The following is a 20,639-nucleotide window of genomic DNA, read 5'->3' as shown; positions in this document are numbered from 1 at the left end:
TTCATGAAACAAAATTCAGAACAGTCTCCCACCCAAAGCTTGGTGGGTCTAAAGCCTGTCAATCTATATCATTGAGGGTGATTGGAGGTGTTAACTCAGAACATTAAGGTGATGCGGAGACACTGAGGAAGGAGCCAGGGTACGGGGTAGTTGATCTGCGTGCTATTTTCTAATCAAGGTGCCACATGGAACGGAGAGCCCTCCATCCTGACTGCAAATTCTCTTTCAGCTCAATTCATTAACCTCATAGACCCTCCTCCTCTGAGCTCCATACAAAACCTGGGTAGACCAGAAAGCCTCCCATTTGAACCTAGGGTCTCTGCAGAGTCAGTTTCCCCGTCTGAACCAAATCAATGGGGAATCCCATGGATCACATTTCTCCCAACAGGGATGAGCCGTGAAAATAGTATGCAAAGGGAAATCTTCGATCTTGTTCCCCTTCACAAAGTTGCCCCACTTGGAGGGGGGGGCCCCAGAAGTCAAGAAGACAACAGGAAGAACACTCACTGAACAATTCTATTGATGGAACCAAAACCCAAGACATCATCAGGATTGACCCAAATCTCAGGAAAACGAAACAAGACAATTCCAGCTGGGTTACAGGACACACCGGATGACAAGAGTCACCAGCAACTCAGACTAGGAGGCTTTCCGGACGTGGACAACTCTCTGAAACGCTTGCCGAAACTCTTCGTTAAACACAGTGTATATTATTGGATTGATGAGAGAGTTGAGATAGCCTAGCCAGGTGAAGAAGTCAAAGAGGGCTGGGTGGAGCCAGCAGGAGGCCCGGCAGATGGGGAGGACCAGAGATGCAACAAAGAAGGGCAGCCAGCAGACGATAAAGGCCCCCAGGATGATCCCCAGGGTTTTGGTGGCTTTTCTTTCTCGGGCCGCGGAAATCCTCTTGCGCTCCAGGACACCCTCGGCCAGCTTGACTTGCACGTGGTTGAAAAAGAGAGGGGGGCCGGCCGCATGCGAGCGCCCCTCTTGGAGGCTGGGGCTCAGGGAGCAGAGCGAGGACCCCGCGGAGCCCGTGATGAGCTGCGCTGTGGTGAAGCGCTTCCCATACAGCGAAGGCGGATTCAGGATGCGGTTCCGGGCAGCCGCGTAGATGCGGCCATAGAGGATGATGAGCAGCACGGACGGGATGTAGAAGGCCCCGCACGTGGAGTAGATGGTGTAGGAGATCTGAGATGTGTTCACCAGGCAGTCCGACATCTCCTCCTGAGCTTTGGCCTGCCGCCAGAAGAGCGGAGGGATGGAGATGCAGATGGAGATGACCCAGACGGTGGCGATCATGACAGCTGCCCGGCCCGCTGTGCGGCGCTTACTATACTCCAGGGCATCGGTGATGGCCCAGTACCTGTCCAGAGCGATGACACAGAGATGCAGGATGGAGGCCGTGCAGCATGTGATGTCAGAAGACAGCCAGATGTCACACAGGATTTGGCCAAAGCTCCAGGTGCGGGTGGTGGTATAGGCGATGCTGATGGGCATGACCAAGATGGACACTAAGAGGTCAGTCATGGCCAGGGAGCCAATGAGATAGTTAGCCGGGGTGTGGAGCTTCCTGGTGAGGAAGATGGTGGTGAGCACAAAGGCATTCGAGAGGGCTGTGGCCATCGTGATGATGGAGAGGAGCAGAGTGAGAGAGATCTTGAGGGCCTGGAGGGTCTCTGGATCCCAGGCCTCTGGGGTTTCCGTAGCATTCAGGGATCTGTTGGAGGCCTCCTGGAGAAGGCCTTCCAGTGACTGGTTCGGCGGGGACATTCTAGGTGGCTCTCTCTTCCCACAGACTTGGACACACGCAGCTCTCTTTGCAGTTGTCCTGCCTACGGGACGAGGTCATCCTTCTGCTTCATGCTGGTGGGGGGCCCTCCCTCAGAACAGCCCACACTGAGAAGACCTCAAGACTTGACTATTTGAAGAACAGTGAGGTGACAGCTGGTAGTTAAAAGTCTTTCCTAAACCAGATGAATCCCAAGATGTCTCACTATTCTGGACCTTTGCCCAGCAAATGTTCAAGCCCAGGGGACACATGCTGAATTTGTTAGACATCTACCAGGATATCACACCAGCGTGGGCAGTGCTTTGGGATTCTCGCTTTTGGCATTTTTTGGCTCCTTCCAAAGCTTGAGGGATAAATGTGTTTAATGAGAACTTTAGAATTCCCCCCATCCTATTCTGAGAAGAGTCTGGGTTTCAGATTTCCTCTGGGGAACTTTTAAAACTAGGGACAAAAAGAAGTACCGGCAGATTCAGAGAAGCAGTCCAGTCAACAGTTCACCATTTTCCTAGGTTCATCTTGACACATCATGAGGCACTTAATTTTGGTTCCTGTCCCACTGATCATTTCGAGCCTAAACAGACAAAACATTCTGGTTACCAAGACCTGAAGTATGCATGAGCTAGGAGAAGGCAAAACAAACCGATCACTGTGGGTTCATCCAGAAGGGTACATGTTCAGAGCTCTGGGGCTTAAAAAAGAAAAAAGGAAAGAGTTAGGTTCTAGAAGGACAATTTAGATACTCAAGACAAACCGTGAGTTTAAAAGCATACTGCTTAGTGCTGGCAGTGGCGCAGTGAAGCTGGCATGGTCCAAAGTGTCAGGAGAATACAGGGGAGGGCAATGTGTCCCACCCCCACAATTCCCAGAGAGGGCAGAGCTGCTGGAAGCATCACAGGCTTATTATAAATACATGAAATCAGCTTTGTTAATTATGAATCAGAAACCATCATTCTATTTGTTCAGCAACAATGAAAACAAAATAACTCCATGCACAGAAAAAAAGAAAAAAAACAAAAGGGTCACCAGGAAAGATACCAATTTTTTTACAATATATTTCTCTAGGAATTGGGGAGGGGGAGGTGACTTTTCTTTTATTCCTAAAAATTTTCCAGATTTCCTAGAATGAGCATGCATGATTCTTAAACACAAAAGCAAAACCAAAAACACCTTTTGGTTGGCAGAGAAGTTAATTGCAAAAATCAAAACCCCAGACATTTTTCATGATGAAAGTTCAAATCCAGAAAAATATATTCGGTTTTCGAAATGGAAACTGGTAATTTCATCACACACACAAAAAAACCCAAACCCTTGAAGGCTCATTTTCTCCTCTGTATGCCCCTGACCTTGAATCTGGGTTTTAGTATTTGAGACATGGGCAAGCCAAGGGGTTCTTGGAGCTTGGGGCCCCTGGTACAGATGATTGGGGTAAGGTAAACCAGAGGGCACTCTGTGTCAGGCCCATCTCTGGAAGACCCGATGAAGTCTCTGGGGCTCAAAGGCAGCTCCTGGAGTATGGGGTTGACAAGAAGAGTACCAAGACCCCTAGCCCCATCCACACCCCTACCAATTCTTCCCCTGGCTCGTATGGAATACTACAACTCCACCAGGAGTCCCTATGATTCATTTGATTTCTTCCAGGTTCCACCATGAGAGCATTCAAAGCCTGACAGGGAAAATAGACATAGCTTCAAGGACCCTGGGACGGAACTGGCCAGGCAGATTTATATATACACACTTTTAAAATGTGATTATGTATGAATTTGTTTCATAGTTTGTACGTTTTCCAACTCAATATATTTTGAACTTTGTCCCATCAGTCATAACATCATTCTTAAGGGCCGCATTTTGCCTCAATGGGTGGCTACATTAAGAAGAATGGTTTCAGGGATGCCTGGATGGCTCAGCAGTTGAGCATCTGCCTTCGGCTCAGGGCATGATCCCAGGATCCAGGATCAAGTCCCACATCAGGCTCCCTGCGGGGAGTCTGCTTCTCCCTTTGCCTATGTCTTTGCCTCCCTCTCTCTGTCTCTCATGAATGAATAAATAAATCTTAAAAAAAAAAGAGGGGTTTCAATAGTCAAGGTCAAGGAGGTCTATAGTCAAGGAGGGACTCCTGATGGCTCTCCTGATGGCTGGAAAGGCAAGAGCAAAGGTCCAGAGAGCCAGGGTTGGGTAGCAGAGAAGGCTCAAGAGGTGGCTGGCACCAGAGGTGGGAGGCAGGTGGGTACAGGGGAGGCTCGGATGAACAATCTGGGTTCCAATCCCTATTCTCTCCCCACCCTCCTGTATGACCTCCTGTATGACCTTGGACAAGTCCCTTACCCCTTTCTGAGTCTCAGATTTTGTCATCAAAACAGTGGCCCCCTACCTATCTCCCAGGGCTGCGGTGGAGCTTCCATTGCTCCTGGCAAGGCCAGCCTTTGAAACCCAGTAAAAACTGAGCGATGTCAAGACTCATTACCATCTGACTCCCTGTCCCTACAGCTTGACACTTGACTCAGATTTGTCAGAAAAGTTCAGTCTGTGTTTGTTGATTGACTGATTTTTAAATCACTAAGAACCTAAACTACTGCAATGCAATAGTTTCTCTTCCACTCCTCAAACCGTGGGGACTTCATCTTCAAAAAACATCTTCTAGGGCATCTGGGTGGCTCTTGAGCATCTGCCTTTGGCTCAGGTTGTGATCCCAGGGTCCTGGGATCAAGTCTTATATTGGGCTCCCTGCATGGAGCCTGCTTCTCCCTCTGCCTGTGTTTCTGCTTCTCTCTCTGTCGCTCATGAATAATAATAATAATTTAAAAATCTTCAAAAAATTTAAATAAATAAAAAAAAATCTTCCTAGGGGAGGAGAGGCAGTCTCAGTTTAAGAAAAACAATCTGTTTTTTAAAAATATTTTTATTTATTTATTCATGAGAGACACAGAGAGAGAGAGAGAGGCAGAGACACAGGCAGAGGGAGAAGCATGCTCCATGCAGGGGGCCTGACATGGGACTTGATCCCGGGTCTCCAGAATCACGTCCTGGACTGAAGGCGGCACTAAACCACTGAGTCACCAAGGCTGCCCTGTTTTGTTTTTTTAATGTAGGCCCTACTCCAGCATGGAGCCCAGTGTGGGGCTTGAGCTCACAACCCTGAAATTGAGATCTGAGCTGAGATCGAAAGTCAGACGCCTAACCCACTGAGCCACCCAGGTGCCCCAAGAAAACCAATCTTAATCTGCACAAAAAGACATTGCCAAAGTTTAAAGGATATTATTATTATGTATTTCACAGAGCTCTTGCTGTGTTCACAGGGCCTACAAGTCCTGGGGCCAAGTCACCCACTGTGACGTGGGCAATCTGGCCCCTACCTTACATATGAGCAGAGAGGGGACATCACCTGCCCAAAGTCACCCAGCTGGAAGTGGAAAAACTGGGTCCAGAGCCACTTCTGAAATCTCTGTTCTCCTCCACACTGCATTGAACAGGGAGAAGAGCCTCAAGGCACATGTGCTTCTAGGAGTGAAACTGGTTTGGGGCCTCACAGTGATCTGTGAAAATGAGGCCCTCTCTGACCCTCTCACTCCACCTCAAAGGCCTCTGGCTGAAGTTCTCCTATCACTTGAGTTCACATTGGAAATGTGAAGTTGGGTTGGACTGTGTGGAGCTTTCTTCCTTCTAGACAGACTAGGTGCAGTCATTTCTCATGCAGGGCTTATGCTTGCCTCATAGACCCATACGGCTGCCCCCTTGGGTTCCAGGCATTCCAATGACCTCACTCAGTGAAAGGCGTGGGCTCAGAAAGGCCTGGGAGGTTGGTGGGTGACATCTTGGGAAGGACAGGGTGGCTTGCCTTGGTCAGGAATGCGGGGCTGGAATTTTGAGGGAAGCCACATGATTCTGAATCCATCCCCCTTCTCCTGCCTGCTGTCCTTCCCCACCCTCAATGAAGTTGGGGGGATTTCCCATAATCCAGCTACCTTTGGAGACAAAGACTAGAGCTCTATAAGCAACTCCCTCCCCTATCACCCTTCAAACAATAAAACAAAAATAGAAATGAACACAACAGTGAGATACCATATTCACCCAGCAGACAGTAAAACATCTTAAATCTGACCATTGTCACGTCATCCAGTAGGGTGTGGACCAGCAGGAATTGTCGCCTACCACTAGCAGAGCGTAAATCGGAGGAATCTCCTTAGCAAACAATCTGATGTTATCTCTTAAAGCTAAAGATGCAATGATTACCTCATAGCCCAGTCATTTTGCTCCCCGGTATACATCACAGGGAAACTCTACTCTGTGTTCATCAGCAGAGAGGAACGAGCACGGTCACGGTGGCATTGTCAGAAACAAACAACTAGAAACCACCCAAATGTCCAAACACAACACAGTTGAAGCAAACCTGAGTAAGCCAAAGCTGCTTGCATCAAAGTGGGTACTTCTCACAAACAACACTTACTATCAGAGTCAGAAGCACGTAGGAAGAAATAAAATATTTATTTAAAAAAATTTTTTTTAAATAAAATGTTTAGAGATATAAATATATATTGGCAAACCCATAAGGAAAAGCAAGGAAACATTAAGTATAAAATCCAGGATTGTAGTCACCTCCGGAGGGGAAAGAACACAGGAATTAGATTGTGGAGGGGTTTTAACCGTATCAGTGATGATGTATTTTTTAAGGTGGTGAGAGGTACATGGATGTTTATTATTCTTTGAACTGTGCGTATATTACATATACACTATTTTGTAGGGTATGGTATATTTGCAATTATTTTTGCTTAAAAAATCAATTTTGTACATTAAAAAAAAAAAAAAAAAAGAGGGTAGCCCCGGTGGCGCAGCAGTTTAGCACCGCCTGCAGCCCAGGGTGTGATCCTGGAGACCCCGAATCAAGTCCCACGTCGGGCTCCCTGCATGGAGCTTGCTTCTCCCTCTCCCTGTGCCTCTGCCTCTCTCTCTCATGATTAAATAAATAAAATCTTTAAAAAAAAAAACCATACTACCAGCAATAACACTGATATGTTTGGATACAGCAATACTAGTTGATACATTTGAATCCAGAAGATTTGGGTTCTGGTCCCAGATCTGTCACGGACCAGCAGATAACTGAGGACAAGTCATAACTTCTCTTTGACCCTCAGTTTCTTCTCTGATAAAATGGGAATATAACTTGCTGCCCCCAAAGGATGTTTAGTCCTTCCAATAAGATCATGTATGTGATGTGCACTAATTGTAGAGACCTGGACAAATGTAATGAGGATATAGAGATGGCAGGCCGTGGCTAAAAGCATACAATTAAAAAAAAAAAAAAAAGATGTGGGACGCCTGGGTGGCTCAGCGGTTTGGCGCCTGCATTCTGCCCAGGGCATGATCCTGGGGTCCTGGGATCGAGTCCCACATCGGGCTCCCTGCTTCTCCCTCTGCCTGTGTCTCTGCCTTTCTCTGTGTGTCTCTCATGAATAAATAAATAAAATCTTTAAAAATAAATAAAAAATTTTAAACAGGATTTATTTATTTGAGAGAGAGAGGGAGATAAAGACAGCAAGTATGAGCAAGGGGAGGGGCAGAGGGAGAGGGAGATAGAATATTCAAGCAGACTCCCTGCTGAGCATGGAGCCCAATGCCAGGACCCTGAGATCATGGCCTGAGCCAAAATCAAGAGCCAGACACTTAACTGAATGAGCCTCCCAGGCACCCCCAAAAACATACATTTTAAGTCAGGGAGGATCAAGTTCCAATTCCTGTTGCTCTACTTTCTTGCTGTGGCCACTGGGCAAGTCATTTAAGCTCTCTGGACCTACACAGCCTCAGTGATGGACATGATAATCCATACCCTACAGAAGCTTGGGGAGAACTGGTAAGAATATGGATCTAAATACCTGACATAGTAAATGATGACTTTTCTGGTTTCTCTATGATGTGTCCAATCAAATTCAAGTCTGTAGGCAACAAAGTCTCTTCTGTCCGCTGTCTAACCCCCATCACTGTCCATTTTATTATTTTATTTTTTTAAAGATTTATTTATTTATTCATTCAGAGAGAGCGAGAGAGGCAGAGACACAGGGAGAGGGAGAAGCAGGCTCCATGCAGGAAGCCCGATGTGGGACTCGATCCCGGGTCTCCAGGATCACACGCCGGGCTGCAGGCGGCGCTAAACCGCTGCGCCACCGGGGCTGCCCCACTGTCCATTTTAGTGAGTGATGTCTGCCACTGTAAGAACTACCAGCCATGCCCACCATACTCCCAGGAGCCATCGAGGCAGGAGCAAGGACTCCCCTCAGCCTAGTAGTGTCTCCCCTAGAGTCTAGACCACATAGACCCGAGCCACACCATACACCCCCAGCTTTAGCATCTCTGCAGCAAGATGGAGGGGAAAAAGCAGATTCTCGATCTCAATTCTGAGCATAGCTAATTGGACCAGGGTGGATGCATGACCCCAAAGAAGCCAACCAGATTCTCTCCTGGGAATTTAGCAAGGTGGCTGTGAGCAGCTGGGTAGATTGACGATGGAGGAGGAGCAACCTGCAAGCCAAGGATTCTGAGGCTGAAGTCTCGCCATGGCCATGACCAAAGCCAGGGCAAGTTTGGGGGCAGCCAAAAAGCCAGTTGGTAAATAAGAAAACAGGTCTGCAGAGAGAGGCAGGAGAAGGGAGCAGACAGAGAAAAGAGCAGAGAGACAGGGGTCTGCAGAGAGAGGCAGGAGAAGGGAGCAGACAGAGAAAAGAGCAGAGAGACAGGGGAGCCACTCCACCAAGAGAGGAGTAAGGAACCTTCTAGACCACATGGCACTCCTTCCTATTTTGGGATGTCCATGAGCAACCTCTGTACCCAGGAAAACGAATTTATACCAGCTCCTCCTTTTTTCCTAGTGGAGCCAGTTCAAATGGACTGAGAAACAGTCTAACAGGTCCTGAAGAGTGGTAATAAGACAGGATTTCCAGTTCTTTTCCCCCAAACAATCCCCACTGTGGGGTGGAGGCCAGTCATTTCACCTCCTGGGTTTTTCTTCTTCATCTGTAAATTGGGGTAATAGCACCTTTCTCCCAGAACTGCTCTGTGTATTCAGTGGGAAGGATCCATCCCTGGACAGTGGCTGGTCCACAGAAGGGGCTCTTTGCAGCCCTCTTAACAAGTGCTTCCTACACAGGGCTCATTTGGTTTACAGAAAGGTCAGTCACCTCCTCTTCCTGAAGGATCTTTTTTAACAGAGTCATAAAACATTGCCAGAAACCAAGAGGATATATGGGTTTAATGTATCCTCAGAAGCCAGTCTCATCCTTTTAGAAGAAGAAGAAGAAAAAAAAAAAAACCCAAGGCCCTGTGATAAAGATTTGCTGCAGTAGGATTAAAACAAACAAACAAACAAACAAAACAAAACAAAAACAAACAAACAAAAAAATAACAGAGAAATTCCTGTCTGTTCTTTCTCTAGAAGCTGTTTGGTACGGCTGAGTGAGCCCTGGATGGGGAAATCATTCTCTACAAATCTAAAGAGTGCTTTGTATTTTACAAAGTACATCCACAGCTGTTATCCATCTCCTCTCTAAGGCAGGGGACCTCCCTCAGCCTCAGTTTCCTCCTCTGTAGAATCAGGGTATCAAGTTTATCTTTTGGGGGTGTCATGAACATGAAATAATATATGTGGAAAAAACTAGAAAAGTGTTAACATGTGTGTGTGTGTGTATCTGAGTGCAAGGCTTGACCTATAATTAATATCTTAAGCGAATCCATCTTTCACCTGTTTCTCTAATTATAAAATCTGAGAGGGGATCCCTGGGTGGCTCAGTGGTCGAGCATCTGCCTTCAGCCCAGGGCTCACGCTAGAGTCCGGGGATCGAGTCCCACGTCGGGCTCCCCACAGGGAGCCTGCTTCTCCCTCTGACTGTGTCTCTGCTTCTCTCTGTGTGTCTCTCATGAATAAATAAGATCTTAAAAAATAAAAGAGAGAATACCAAAAAAAAAAAAAAAATCTGGGAAATACAGAAAATAAAAAATAGACCTCTGACCAAAACCTCCTACTCCCAGCTCTATAACCAACAAACACCTGCATGTATGTCCACCAAAACACTTGTGCAACAATTGTTCATACAGGCATTGTTTAACCACCACAAACTGAAAACTATCCAGACATCACAGTAGAATGTGTAAATGAATTGTGGCATGTTCGTAAGTAGAATATTATACATCGGTGAGAAGGAACACCAGCTCCCGCTACACATGACCACATGGAAGAGGCAGTCATATGACACACCATGTGTGACTCAAATGTCATAAAGTTCAAGAACGGTCAATACTGACCTATACTGATGGAAGTCATACTAGGGTGTTGCCCTTGAGGGGAGGGGGGTACAGTGACTGGAAGGGAGCTTGACAGCAGCTTCTGGGTGAAGGTCATGTTCTATTTCTTGAGCTGGGCGTGTTCGCCTTGGGAGAGTTCATCAGGCTGTATGCTTGTGTTTGGGGCCCTTTTGTTCTTGTGAACAGTCTACCCAAAGGAGGAGTGGTTAAGTGCCTCAGGGCCTAAGAACCTTTATCACCAGTTCTACTGGTCAAAGGGAAACCCTGGGCTTGTCACTTGACCTCAGAGCTGTTTCCTCATGTGGGAAATGGGGAGGAGGGGCGCGCCCGGCTGGCTCAGTCGGTGGAGTGTGCGACTCTTCATCTTGGGGTCGTGAGTTCGAGCCCCGCACTGGGTGTAGAGATTGCTTAAAAATAAGATCTGGGGTGCCTGGGTGGTTGAGTCAGGGGAGCATGCGACTCTTGGGTCTTGGGGTGTGAGCTTGAGCCCCACAGTGAATGTAGAAATTACTTAAAAATAAAATTTGGGGGGAAAAAAAGAAAGAAAATGTGGACAGTAACAGCACCGACCTCAAGCTGCTGTCATGTTTAAGTGAGCTGCACAGAAAGCCCAGCCGCAGTCAACAATCCATCGGTTACAGTTAGTTATAATTAACAGTCCCTGCCTGGCAAACCTGATTTAGAAGGAACACGTTAAACGACGCGGTCCGATCCAATCGGCTGAGATTGTCGATACCCAGCGGGGTGGGTGTCTCGTCTGAGACCACACCGCAGGTTCAGCACCCGCGCTCAGCTCAGGTGCTTTGACTACCCCGTGCTGCCTCCACTTACCCCTGTCAAAAGGAGGGGTGTATTTCCTTGTCCTCTGAGTCTGGGCTCAGCATGAACTAGCTATGGTCAACAGCACGAGACAGAAGCGACAGGGAGCCACTTCCAGATTTAGTCCTCAAGGGCCTGTGCGGGTTGCTTGCGCTCCGCCACTGCCACTGCCACATGCATGGGCGAGCCCGCTGGTCTCTAGGGGGGCAAAGACACAGGGAGCAGAGCCCTCACTCCAGCCGACTGCCCCGGCCAAAGCCATGTCACTCCCTTACAATCCTCCAGTGGCTCCCATGGCACCTGGGATCCAGTCCCAGCTTGGTCTAAGGGAGCCTCGTGAACTGGTCTTTATTTACATTTCCAGCATCGTCTCCTGACCCCACTGGCTGCGACCTTCGCACTCCAGCAACAGATCTGCCAGTTTCCCTGCCAGCACCCTGCTGCCATGAGCTCCAATGCTGCTTTCTGCTCTGAACCTCTGTCCCTGTTTGTGTCCTCTGCCTGGAAAGAATCCCCCACTCGGCCCTCCGGTTGGTTGCCTAATCCAAGTCACACTTCAGCACTAAGCTCTGGCACGTCCCCAGGAAGCCTTCCCTAACCTTCCCCCAGCTCCACTTCGATTAGATACCCTGCTTCTGGATGCCTACCACCACAGCTCTTACCACGCTGGACTGTCTCTATCACTGGACCTTGAGTGCAGGGACCACGTCTTATTTAACCCCGAGAGCCCTGACACTTGGCCCAGAGCAAGAGATCAGCACCTGGTTATGAAAGTCTCCCGGAACTGCTGAGGATGGGCTCTGAGAACAAAGCCTGGCCTGAGAAGCGGGAGCTTTGATCTTTTGCTTGGTTCTGCCATGAACTCTCCGTGGCCTCAGGTAAGTCAGTTCCTGCTCTGGGCCTCGGTTTCTCCATCCTGAAACTGCAAAGTTTGGACCAGATCAGAGATTTTCTGGCTGTGAGAATCTCCTGGGGGAGCTTTAAAAACATACAAATATTGTTTAAAAAATACAAATGTCCAGACCTCAGCCCCCAAGGGGTAGAGCTCAGGCACCGTAAATTTTCAAAGCTCCCTACATGCTTCCAGGGGAATGAGAACCCCTGGCCTGGCTGATCCCTGGTTATCTTTATCACTGACAATCTGATTATCTTTAAACAAAAATCCAAGACAGGTGGAGCCTGTTTTCCAGACCTTTGCAACAGCTAGGGAAGTCTGAGAATGCAACCCCTTCCTTCTTACAGCTTTGCACTGAGTTATTATCAGCCTTCAGTAGGGAAGGGACCACCTTGAATGACCAAATAAACGTGTTGCATAAAGGCTCTTGCCATTGTGGTTGACAACTCCCTGGATTTTCTCCCATGCTTGTGGGAAAGAGGGCAGAGGGGTTTTAAACTCTCCCCATGTGGGGCACCTGGGCGTCTACCTTTGGCTCAGGTCGTGATCCCAGGGTCCTGGGATCGAGTCCCACAACAGGCTTCCTGCAGGGAGCCTACTCCCCCATTGCCTATGTCTCTGCCTCTGTGTGTCTCTCATGAATAAATAAATAAAATCTTTTTAAAAAATTTTTTAAAAACCTCTCACCATGTACTTCTAATACCACTGCCTGGGGGCAGAGTTAGTATTCCCATTTTACAGATGATAAAACTGAGATCCAGAGAGGTGAAATGACTAGCCCAAGGCCACACAGGTAATACGTGACACAGTTGGGATTGAGAGCCAGTGCTGAGAAACCCTGGCATAGCCACTCCATGGCCACATATGGCCATTGAGGGCTTTAAATGTGGCCACAGAGATGTGCTGGAGTGTAAAACACACTGTTTCAAAGAGTTTTAAAAAGAATGTAAAATATCTAATAATTTTTTATATCAGTTACTTGATAATATTTTGGGTATCCTGTAAATAAAATATAAGTAAAACTTACTTCACTTTTTTTTCTTTTCTTTTTTTTATTTTTATTTTTTTACATAGCTACCTCTAAATTTTCTAAATCTGAAATTACCTTTGTGGCTTGCTTTCTATTTCTATTGGATGACGATGCTCTGGAACCAGTGGTTCTCAACAGGGGTGAGGTCGCCCCCTACGGGTCACTTTGGGGACTCTGTCCTCGGGGAACTCCGGCCATCCAGGGGCAGGCTTGGGACACAGTGCAGGGCGCTATATGCACACAGGGGCTGGAACGGCAGTGGTAGCAAAGCAACAGGAGGTGCTATTATGAACTTACTATGTGTGCCAGGCACTATTTTAAACATTTCTCCTTTATCAACTCATTTTAAGGCTGATCCCAACCTCTGAAGTCAATTCTACTGGCATTATTTCCATTTCCCAGGGCAGAGAACTGCAGCTCAGAGACGCGGCTTGTCTAAGGCCCTGCAGACCTAGGAGAGGAGCCCGCTTGCTCGCCTCCCCTGCCACACCGCTCCGGAAAGGTGAGTCAGTTCCTTTCCTCACTGCACAAATACCCCACACGAGCCTGCACACACTCACAAATCCTTTGCGGGGGACCTGTTCTGTGCCAGGCTCCATCACTCCCACCTGAAGGGGCCTCTGCCCCCCTCCAGCCCCCCACCCCGGGAGCATGCAGGAGCTCTCCCTCCAGCCGACACAGCATGCAATCCTCCACCTGCCTTCTCCGCACAGCCCAGAGGGAGGGCAGGGCAGCCACTCACCATAGCACACCTCACACTGGGATGAGCACACGGGCTACCTACGGATCTTATGAACGTGCAGGTTCTGATTCCGTGGGACCAGAAGGGGACCTGAGATTCAGCATTCTTCCCAGATGATGTGGCTGCTCCATGCACCACAATGAGCTGTGCAAGGGACAGTAGTAATGTCAGCTCTAGGACTTAAGAAGGACCTGAGTGTGGGACACCTGGGTGGCTCACTGGTTGGGCGTCTGCCTTCAGCTCAGGGCATGATCCTGGAGTCCCAGGATTGAGTCCCACATCGGGCTCCCTGCATGGAGCCTGCTTCTCCCTCTGCCTGTGTCTCTGCCTCTCTCCCTGTGTCTCTCATGAATGAATAAATAAATAAAATCTTAAAAAAAAAAAAAAGGAAGGTCAGAGCGGGAAAGACTCAGGAATCCTTTAGTCCAACTCAGATGGTGATGATGGGGAGAGAGGCCCAGAGAGGACAAGACACTTGCCCAAGGGCACACAGTGAGTTACAGGCAGAGACCAAGTCTTCAGACTCCCATCAATGCTCCCCCTGCTGCCTCTCGTTTGCAGCAGGAACTTGAGACTAGGGACGGAAGTACCAGGGGCTCTCGTGCCTGTTCCACACCAAATGTTTTGGCATCAAACGTCCCTGTCACCTCAGCCTCAGTTGCCCTACCAGGGGAGTAATTGTCGGAGCAGGCTGGCGGGGCAGACCTCACTCTGCCAGAAGCCTTTAGGGCTGCATCCCCAGGTCCTGGAGCTCACCCTGCTGCCCTCACACCCTCCACTCCCCCGTGCTGCACATCTGGGTCCCCAGAGGGCACTTGAGCTGATGGAATGAAACCACTTTCAGGGCAAGCGAGAGGCACCTTCTCCAGGCTGGATAAACAAGGTAGGAACAACAGGAATTCATTTCCTAAAAACGAAACACTGGGTTTTTCAGTGCTTACAGGAGCTAAACCTGCTGTTCGCCATCTGCTCGCCGTGCTGGGAGGCACAATCCAGCTGTGTGACAAGCATAAGCTTTCGAGTCAGGTAGGCTGAATTTGCTTCCCAGCTCTGCCACTTACCAGCTCGGTGACTTGGGGCAAGTTTCTCAACCTCTCTGAGCCCGTTTCTTCATCTATTCGATAGCGGCTCACTTAAAGCCTTACCACGTGTTGGTGTAAGCAACACGCGTATAGACCCTGCCCCTGGGAAGACTTCCGGCGCCCCCAGGGGAAGCCCTCCTGGCACCTGGGCCCACACAATGAGGAGGATGACATCGGAGCATGAAGGGGGCAGTGGGAACGTAGGAGAGACAGATAATCTGCTGCGACCCTGAGACCCCTTCTGAAAGTGGCCCTGAAGCAGAATGCTGGAGGACAAATGCCATCAGCCAGTGCAGAGGAGTTGGGGCCGATGACACCGATTCCACAGACTGAAGACTCCTTGGAGAACTTTTCCTTCCCTGCGCCCCGACTCCTCTTTCTTCTCTTCCTGTTGCTTACACCCTCCAGAGAATGCCAGGTCCAGCCCGTTCCCCACCTCGTCCGCACTCAGCACAAGACCCCACCCCCAGCGTGGCTGAGGCTCCTCCTGCAAGAACACTGTAGTTCTCTCACTGCTCGGAGCCTGCGCACAGGCCAGTCCCCCTATCTGAAACACCCTTCCTCTCACCTCCTCCACCTTCTCTGGAGGTTTCTCTGGACCCCCGAGATGGAACTGATCACTCCCTCCTCCCCACCCACTCGGCTCACTTACTGATTGCCTGTCTCCCCCGTGGGCTGGATTTTTGGAAGAGGAGGGAGTAGTATACACATGTCATAAAGCCCAGCACCCTCTGTGTGGGGTACCCCTCATTCACCCCATCCACCCATCCAACTGCAACTTCACTCCCAGGATCCAATTCAACTGTCCCCTCTTTGCTGAAATCTGTCCACTCCTTCCTGCACTCATGGCAGTTGGGGAGGTCCCAAACTCAATACGACCACCATCTTCCTCATCCACTCCAGCCCTCCCTGTTTTCTTCTTGGCAGGCATGATTCTGTTCCCAGTCACCCCTTCCCCAGCATTTGGCATCCTCTCTCTCCCCTCTCTTCCCCAGCATTTAACCACTAACTTCTCTTTTTATGCAAGAGCAGCTGAGGCTCAGAACGGGAATGCAACCTGCTCAAGGTCACACAGCACATACATGGCCAGACCCAGGGTCTTGCTCTGAACAGCCCAGACTTCCTCCCTAGACTGCCCTCTTCTTGTTCCCTACAGGTCCTGTCTCCTCTCCTCTGACTTCCCTACACACATTTGGGGCATTTCCAACTTGGTTCAGGCTGACTTCCCTCTGCCTGGAAGAGGGATCTTTCCCCTTCACACACTCTGTTCTCTGAGGCCCTTCTCAAAAGCCACCTCCTCCGGGAAGTCCTTTCCGGCCAACCAGATGCAGAACCTCCCTCCTTTAATCTCTCTCCTGACTCCAGGCTCATCTGTGCCTCTCACTGTCTGTGCCTGGAAGCTCTTTGAAGAGCTGTTTCCCCCGCACTCAGTGACCATGGCACAGCAGGCTTGCAACCAGTACAGACAAACTCCTTTCTAAGGCTCCGATGAGCCCTGGAGAAATAACAGCATTTGCTCTCTCCAGTTTGAAACTCTCCAATGGCTCCCATATCAGAACACAATCTGAAGTCCTCACCATAGCCTACAAAGCCCTACACCGTCTGTCCCCCAAGCCACCTTTCTGACTCCTACCAGCTGCCCACCCCACGCTTAACTATCACCTCCTTGGCAGAGCTTTGACCAGCCTATATAATAAAGCAAGCTCTCATTCTCTATCCTATCACCCTGCTTTATGCTCATTTTAGCACTTAACTCTATCTGATATTTTCTGCTCATCTACTGCTTGTCTCTCCCTACCCGGTCCCAAAACACACCTTCCGTCTAGCTCATCGTTATATCCCCAGTGTCCGGAACAATGCAGGGCTGACAATACCTAGATGGATCTACAGGCTGGAGAGGGATCTGAGCTGGAGACAAACCTTTATGAGTCACATGCACAGAGGTGGTAACTAAAGCCAACGGGGTGGATGAGATCACCCAGGGAGAGTGTCTAATACGAGCAGAGCAGAAGGCCTGGGGCAGCAGAGCAGCGAATGGCTGCAGAAAGGAGGATAAAGGGCAGCCCGGGTGGCACAGCGGTTTAGCGCCGCCTGCAGCCCGGGCTGTGATCCTGGAGACCCGGGATTGAGTCCCACGTTGGGCTCCCTGCATGGAGCCTGCTTCTCCCTCTGCCCCCCCCCCCGCCCCCAACTCTGAATTAAAAAAAAAAAAAAGGATAAACCTGCAAAAAACAAGAGATAAGGAGGGAAAATATGACAGTGTTAAATTGCAAGAGCCAGAAGAGAGAGTGTCCAGAGGACAGGAGTGGTCAGCAGTGTCATCTGCTGCTGAGAAAGTTAAAGACTGAAGCATGTCCGCAGAATTCAGCTTGCTGGAGGACACTGGTGACCTTGGCAGACCCTGTGCCAGCTGCAATGAGAGGAACCACTCTGGTCTCAGAACTCCCAGCTCTGGGAATGTATTTCTGGTCACAGCCCCCTCACTTCGCCGAGAACTGTCATCCATCTGCGGCCTAGGAGAGAAGGGATGACCCGGTACGCTCACTCTCATGATCCGTCATGTACCTGACAAACTCTGAGAAGGCACCTTTGTATTTCTGGGCCTGTACTAGGCACCATGGGGAGGAGAGGCCCTCCCAGTCATGTCCTGCTGGCCAGCCCCTCCCTTCTAGGCCACCCTCTAGGTCCTGGCTTCCAGGATGCCTCCACGATAAAGACCACCCATTTCTCCCCACTCGCTGGACAGGACCAAAGGCTGGAGAAGCCTCAGCTGCCCCAGTGACCCTGCTCACTGCTGTCGGTAAAGGGTCCCTCCATGTCTCTGTGAGGAAGGCTAAGACCCTGGCCGGTGGCTGTGTAGTCCAGAGATGCGCACAGACCCATGGCGTGTGCTCAATTAGAAAACACTGGGCGCCAATTCCAAGAAAGAGATTGAGAGGTGACTCCAACTAACCAGAACGATGGTTACCACTAATGACAGCTGTTGCTTGTGGCCAGGTGCTGTGCTGAGCAATGACCACCTTGGATTTGTACCGCAAGCCTGCAAGGCTGCATTCTTAACCCACTTCACATAGGAGAAAACCACTGCTGGAGAGGTTAGGGCTTTCCCAAGGTCAGTCAGGAGCTGGTAAGTAGCCAAGCCCGGCTTTGCTGTGCAGCCGATCTGATGGAGAGCACCTGCTCTCAATGTTTGAACTTGCCCAGAGCTGGTGAGGCAGGGGGCTTTAGTCTTACATTCCCTTACAAGCAATGCGACTTTGGGCAGGATCTTTTCTCCACTCTCCCCATCTGCGCCAAAGCAGATTTCCTAGCGCCCTTCCAGTTCTGACATTACCTGATCAGCTGGGATTTGCACAGAACTTTACAGTTGTTGTTTTTTTTTTTAAGGCATCCTTACAGCATCTTACTTATTCCCACGGATCTTGTAGGGTGGGAGAAGTATCCCCTCCGCTTGGTAGATGAGCCAACCCAAGTTCGAAGAGACGCAGTGACCTGCCCAAGGTCACAAAGCAAGTCCGGGCCGCAGGCTTCGGGTCTGGAAACCCGAGCTCCACCCTGGCGGCTCTCTCAGCCCCCCTCGGGATGGGGCCCGCCCCGCGCTGCGCGCGCCCCGACCGGGCCGGCAGGGGGCAGCGCCCCGCTTCGCTCCGCCGCCCGGGGCCACGCGGGGGCGTCGCAGCCCCCCGCCCTCCGGAGGTCGCCCCGGGACGCGACCCCCGCCCTCCGGAGGGGGGCGCCCGGGACCCCGCCGCCGTCTGCAGGCGCCGCCTGGGCTGCCGCTCCGAGCTCCGCGGTGGGCTGGTCCTCCGGGGCCCCCTTCCCAGGCGCGCGCGCCTCCCGTCCGAAGGCGCCGAGGGGGCCGCCCCGGGTCACCGAGGCCCCGAGGCGCGGCGCCCCCTCCCCGCCCCAGCGCCCTCGGGCCCGTCGCCGCGGCCGCACTGGGCCCCGAAGGCTTACCTGCTCCGGGCCGCGAGGTGCGCAGCCGGGCCCGCCCCCGGGGTCCTGCTTCCTCGCGCGGCGCCGCGTGTCTCCGCCGCCCCGGGGGCTCGGCCCGGCCCGCGCCCTGCGGCTCCCGCTCGGCGCTCCCCTTCCCGCGCGCGCCGCTCCTCCTCGCCGCCCTCCCGCAGCTCCTCCCCCGCGAGCCTCGCTCCCCACTCGGCCCCCCCAGTCCCGGCCGCGCGGGGGACTCCGAGCCCAGCCCCGGTCTCCCCGCGCACGCACCTGCAGGAGAGCAGGTGCGCTGGGTCCGCAGCGAGGGCGGGGGGCGGGGGGAGGGGGCCACGCCCAGCCCAGCCCGAGACCCGGGGCGGAAGCCCGGCCTCCTGCGTCCGTCCGTCCGTCCGTCCTGCTCTCGAGTATTCATCCCTAGTTGGATTTTTTTTTTTTCGTTTAACAAATATCTGTTGATCTGTGTATCAGGCGCGTTCTAGGCCCTGGGGACATGGTGCACAGAAGGGATGTGGACCCAAGGGAGCTTACGTGGATGCAATAAGTAAAACATATAAAATACTTGCAGAAGTAAACGGTGTGGGAGAAAATAGAGCACGGAAAGGGAAGAGAGGAGGCGGCCCCGCTGGGAAAGCGGCGTCTGAGCAGAGGCAGGGAAGAGGGCAGAGTGTGGGGAACCCGCGATCCCAGCGAGGGACCCCCACGCCCGCTGGTCCCAGAGAACCAGGCCTCGAGAAGACCCGAGCACGAAGCAACTTGGAGAACCGTGCACGGCCGCGGCCCCGCGCTGGGCATGGCCTGTGCGCAGGCTCCACGCCGCTCAGGCGGAGCGGGCCTTCCAGGTGCTTACGGGCTTTTCGTCCACTTGTGCTTTATGTATTTTGAAGCCTTGTTATTAGGTCCATCCAGCATCATTAGGATTGTCACGTCTTCTTGACGAATGGGCCCTTTTATCCTTATGAATGAAGTGTCTCTCTGTCCCTGACGGCAGTTTCATGGTGAAGTCCCCTTAGCTGGGTGACAGAGAGGCCAGCAGTACTCTCCCTGGTTTCTTTACAGCCCACAGGACTGACAGCTGGCCCACCAACCCTCAGCAGCGACTCCAGACTTTCTTTTTTAGCGTCCTTCTGTGTCCTTCTGTGTCCTTCTGTGTCCACAAATTTCCTACCCACCTGGTCCTCCCCTCTCTTCTCCACACCTCACCCTCCTGGTTTACCATTTGATCATTGGCCAGGGGCCTCCATCTCTCTCCATCTCTCTCTCTTTTTTGGAAGGCTGTGATCAATGACCATTAATAATGCAAAGGTTCTTTTCGTCGTTGTGCAAATCCCAGGCCAGTAAATCACGGGCAGATAGATAGGAGCTATGGGCAGCCACACCTCCTCATCCTCAGTCTACTCAGGTCCTGGGCTCTTTTCCCGAATAGGAAATAGGAAGATGGAACAATGCCATATGTAGGCATTTCCCAAAATAGGTGCTGCTGCCGCTGCTGCCACCCCGGGTCGAATAGTCCTAGAGGAGGAAGGGGACCTGTCTACACAACAGCACAACAGAAGCAGTTGCACTGCCTGCAGGGTCCCGGCCTGTGGCCCTACTGTTGGGAAACCCACACGGAGTAAATGCACCTGGTGGGTATCCTCAATGAAAAGACCTGGACAGCCTCAAAAGCTGCCCTGACCAGGGATGAGAAACAGAGAAGAGAGAGCAGCAAACCGTGTGTGACATCTCGCCATGCTCCAACGAACTGATGGCATTTAACCACAAAAGCGGCCCACGATGGTAAATGCCTTTGCAAAGTTGGTCTAAGAAAAAGTTGGGTCTACTGGAGAGGGTCACTTCAGCCTCTCGGCCCTCACCCTGGGCCAGAGGATGTGTTAGGTAAGCACATTCTCCACTTTCGGGAAGCTTACAGTCCAGGAGAGAGAAAGGAGCCGCAGGCAGTTAAGCCCAGCACGGTGTGGGGGAGGGGAGGGCGCTTGGAGGGGGAAGGGCGCCCTGCACTGCACGCACTGAGCCGGCAAGGGTGCGAGCAGGCATCCGAGCAAAGA

General features: G+C 51.1%; 1 protein-coding gene across 2 annotated transcripts; it reads right to left on the bottom strand.

Moving 5' to 3' along the window:
- Positions 1–520: 520 nt before the first annotated feature.
- HTR1D (5-hydroxytryptamine receptor 1D) lies at positions 521–18,847 on the bottom strand. Of its 2 annotated transcripts, none has more exons than XM_041767055.1 (2): positions 18,601–18,847; positions 521–2,363 (listed from the first exon to the last, which is right to left on the bottom strand). In XM_041767055.1, exon 2 carries the CDS (start codon positions 1,771–1,773, stop codon positions 640–642), a length of 1,134 nt encoding a protein of 377 aa, XP_041622989.1. In that variant the 5' UTR covers positions 1,774–2,363; positions 18,601–18,847; the 3' UTR covers positions 521–639. The 2 variants fall into 2 exon arrangements, with proteins under 2 accessions (XP_041622989.1, XP_041622990.1); XM_041767056.1 differs by lacking the exon at positions 18,601–18,847 and adding an exon at positions 10,907–11,042.
- Positions 18,848–20,639: the final 1,792 nt, after the last annotated feature.

The sequence above is a fragment of the Vulpes lagopus genome, chromosome 8, assembly GCF_018345385.1.
Source record: "Vulpes lagopus strain Blue_001 chromosome 8, ASM1834538v1, whole genome shotgun sequence".
NCBI classification, from domain to species: Eukaryota; Metazoa; Chordata; class Mammalia; order Carnivora; family Canidae; genus Vulpes; species Vulpes lagopus.
This window is presented reverse-complemented; position numbering and strand designations above follow the sequence as displayed.

What these genes read in the sequence shown, in the direction of transcription:
- HTR1D (XM_041767055.1), bottom strand. Translation starts at nt 1,773, where the DNA reads ATGTCCCCGCCGAACCAGTCACTGGAAGGCCTTCTCCAGGAGGCCTCC.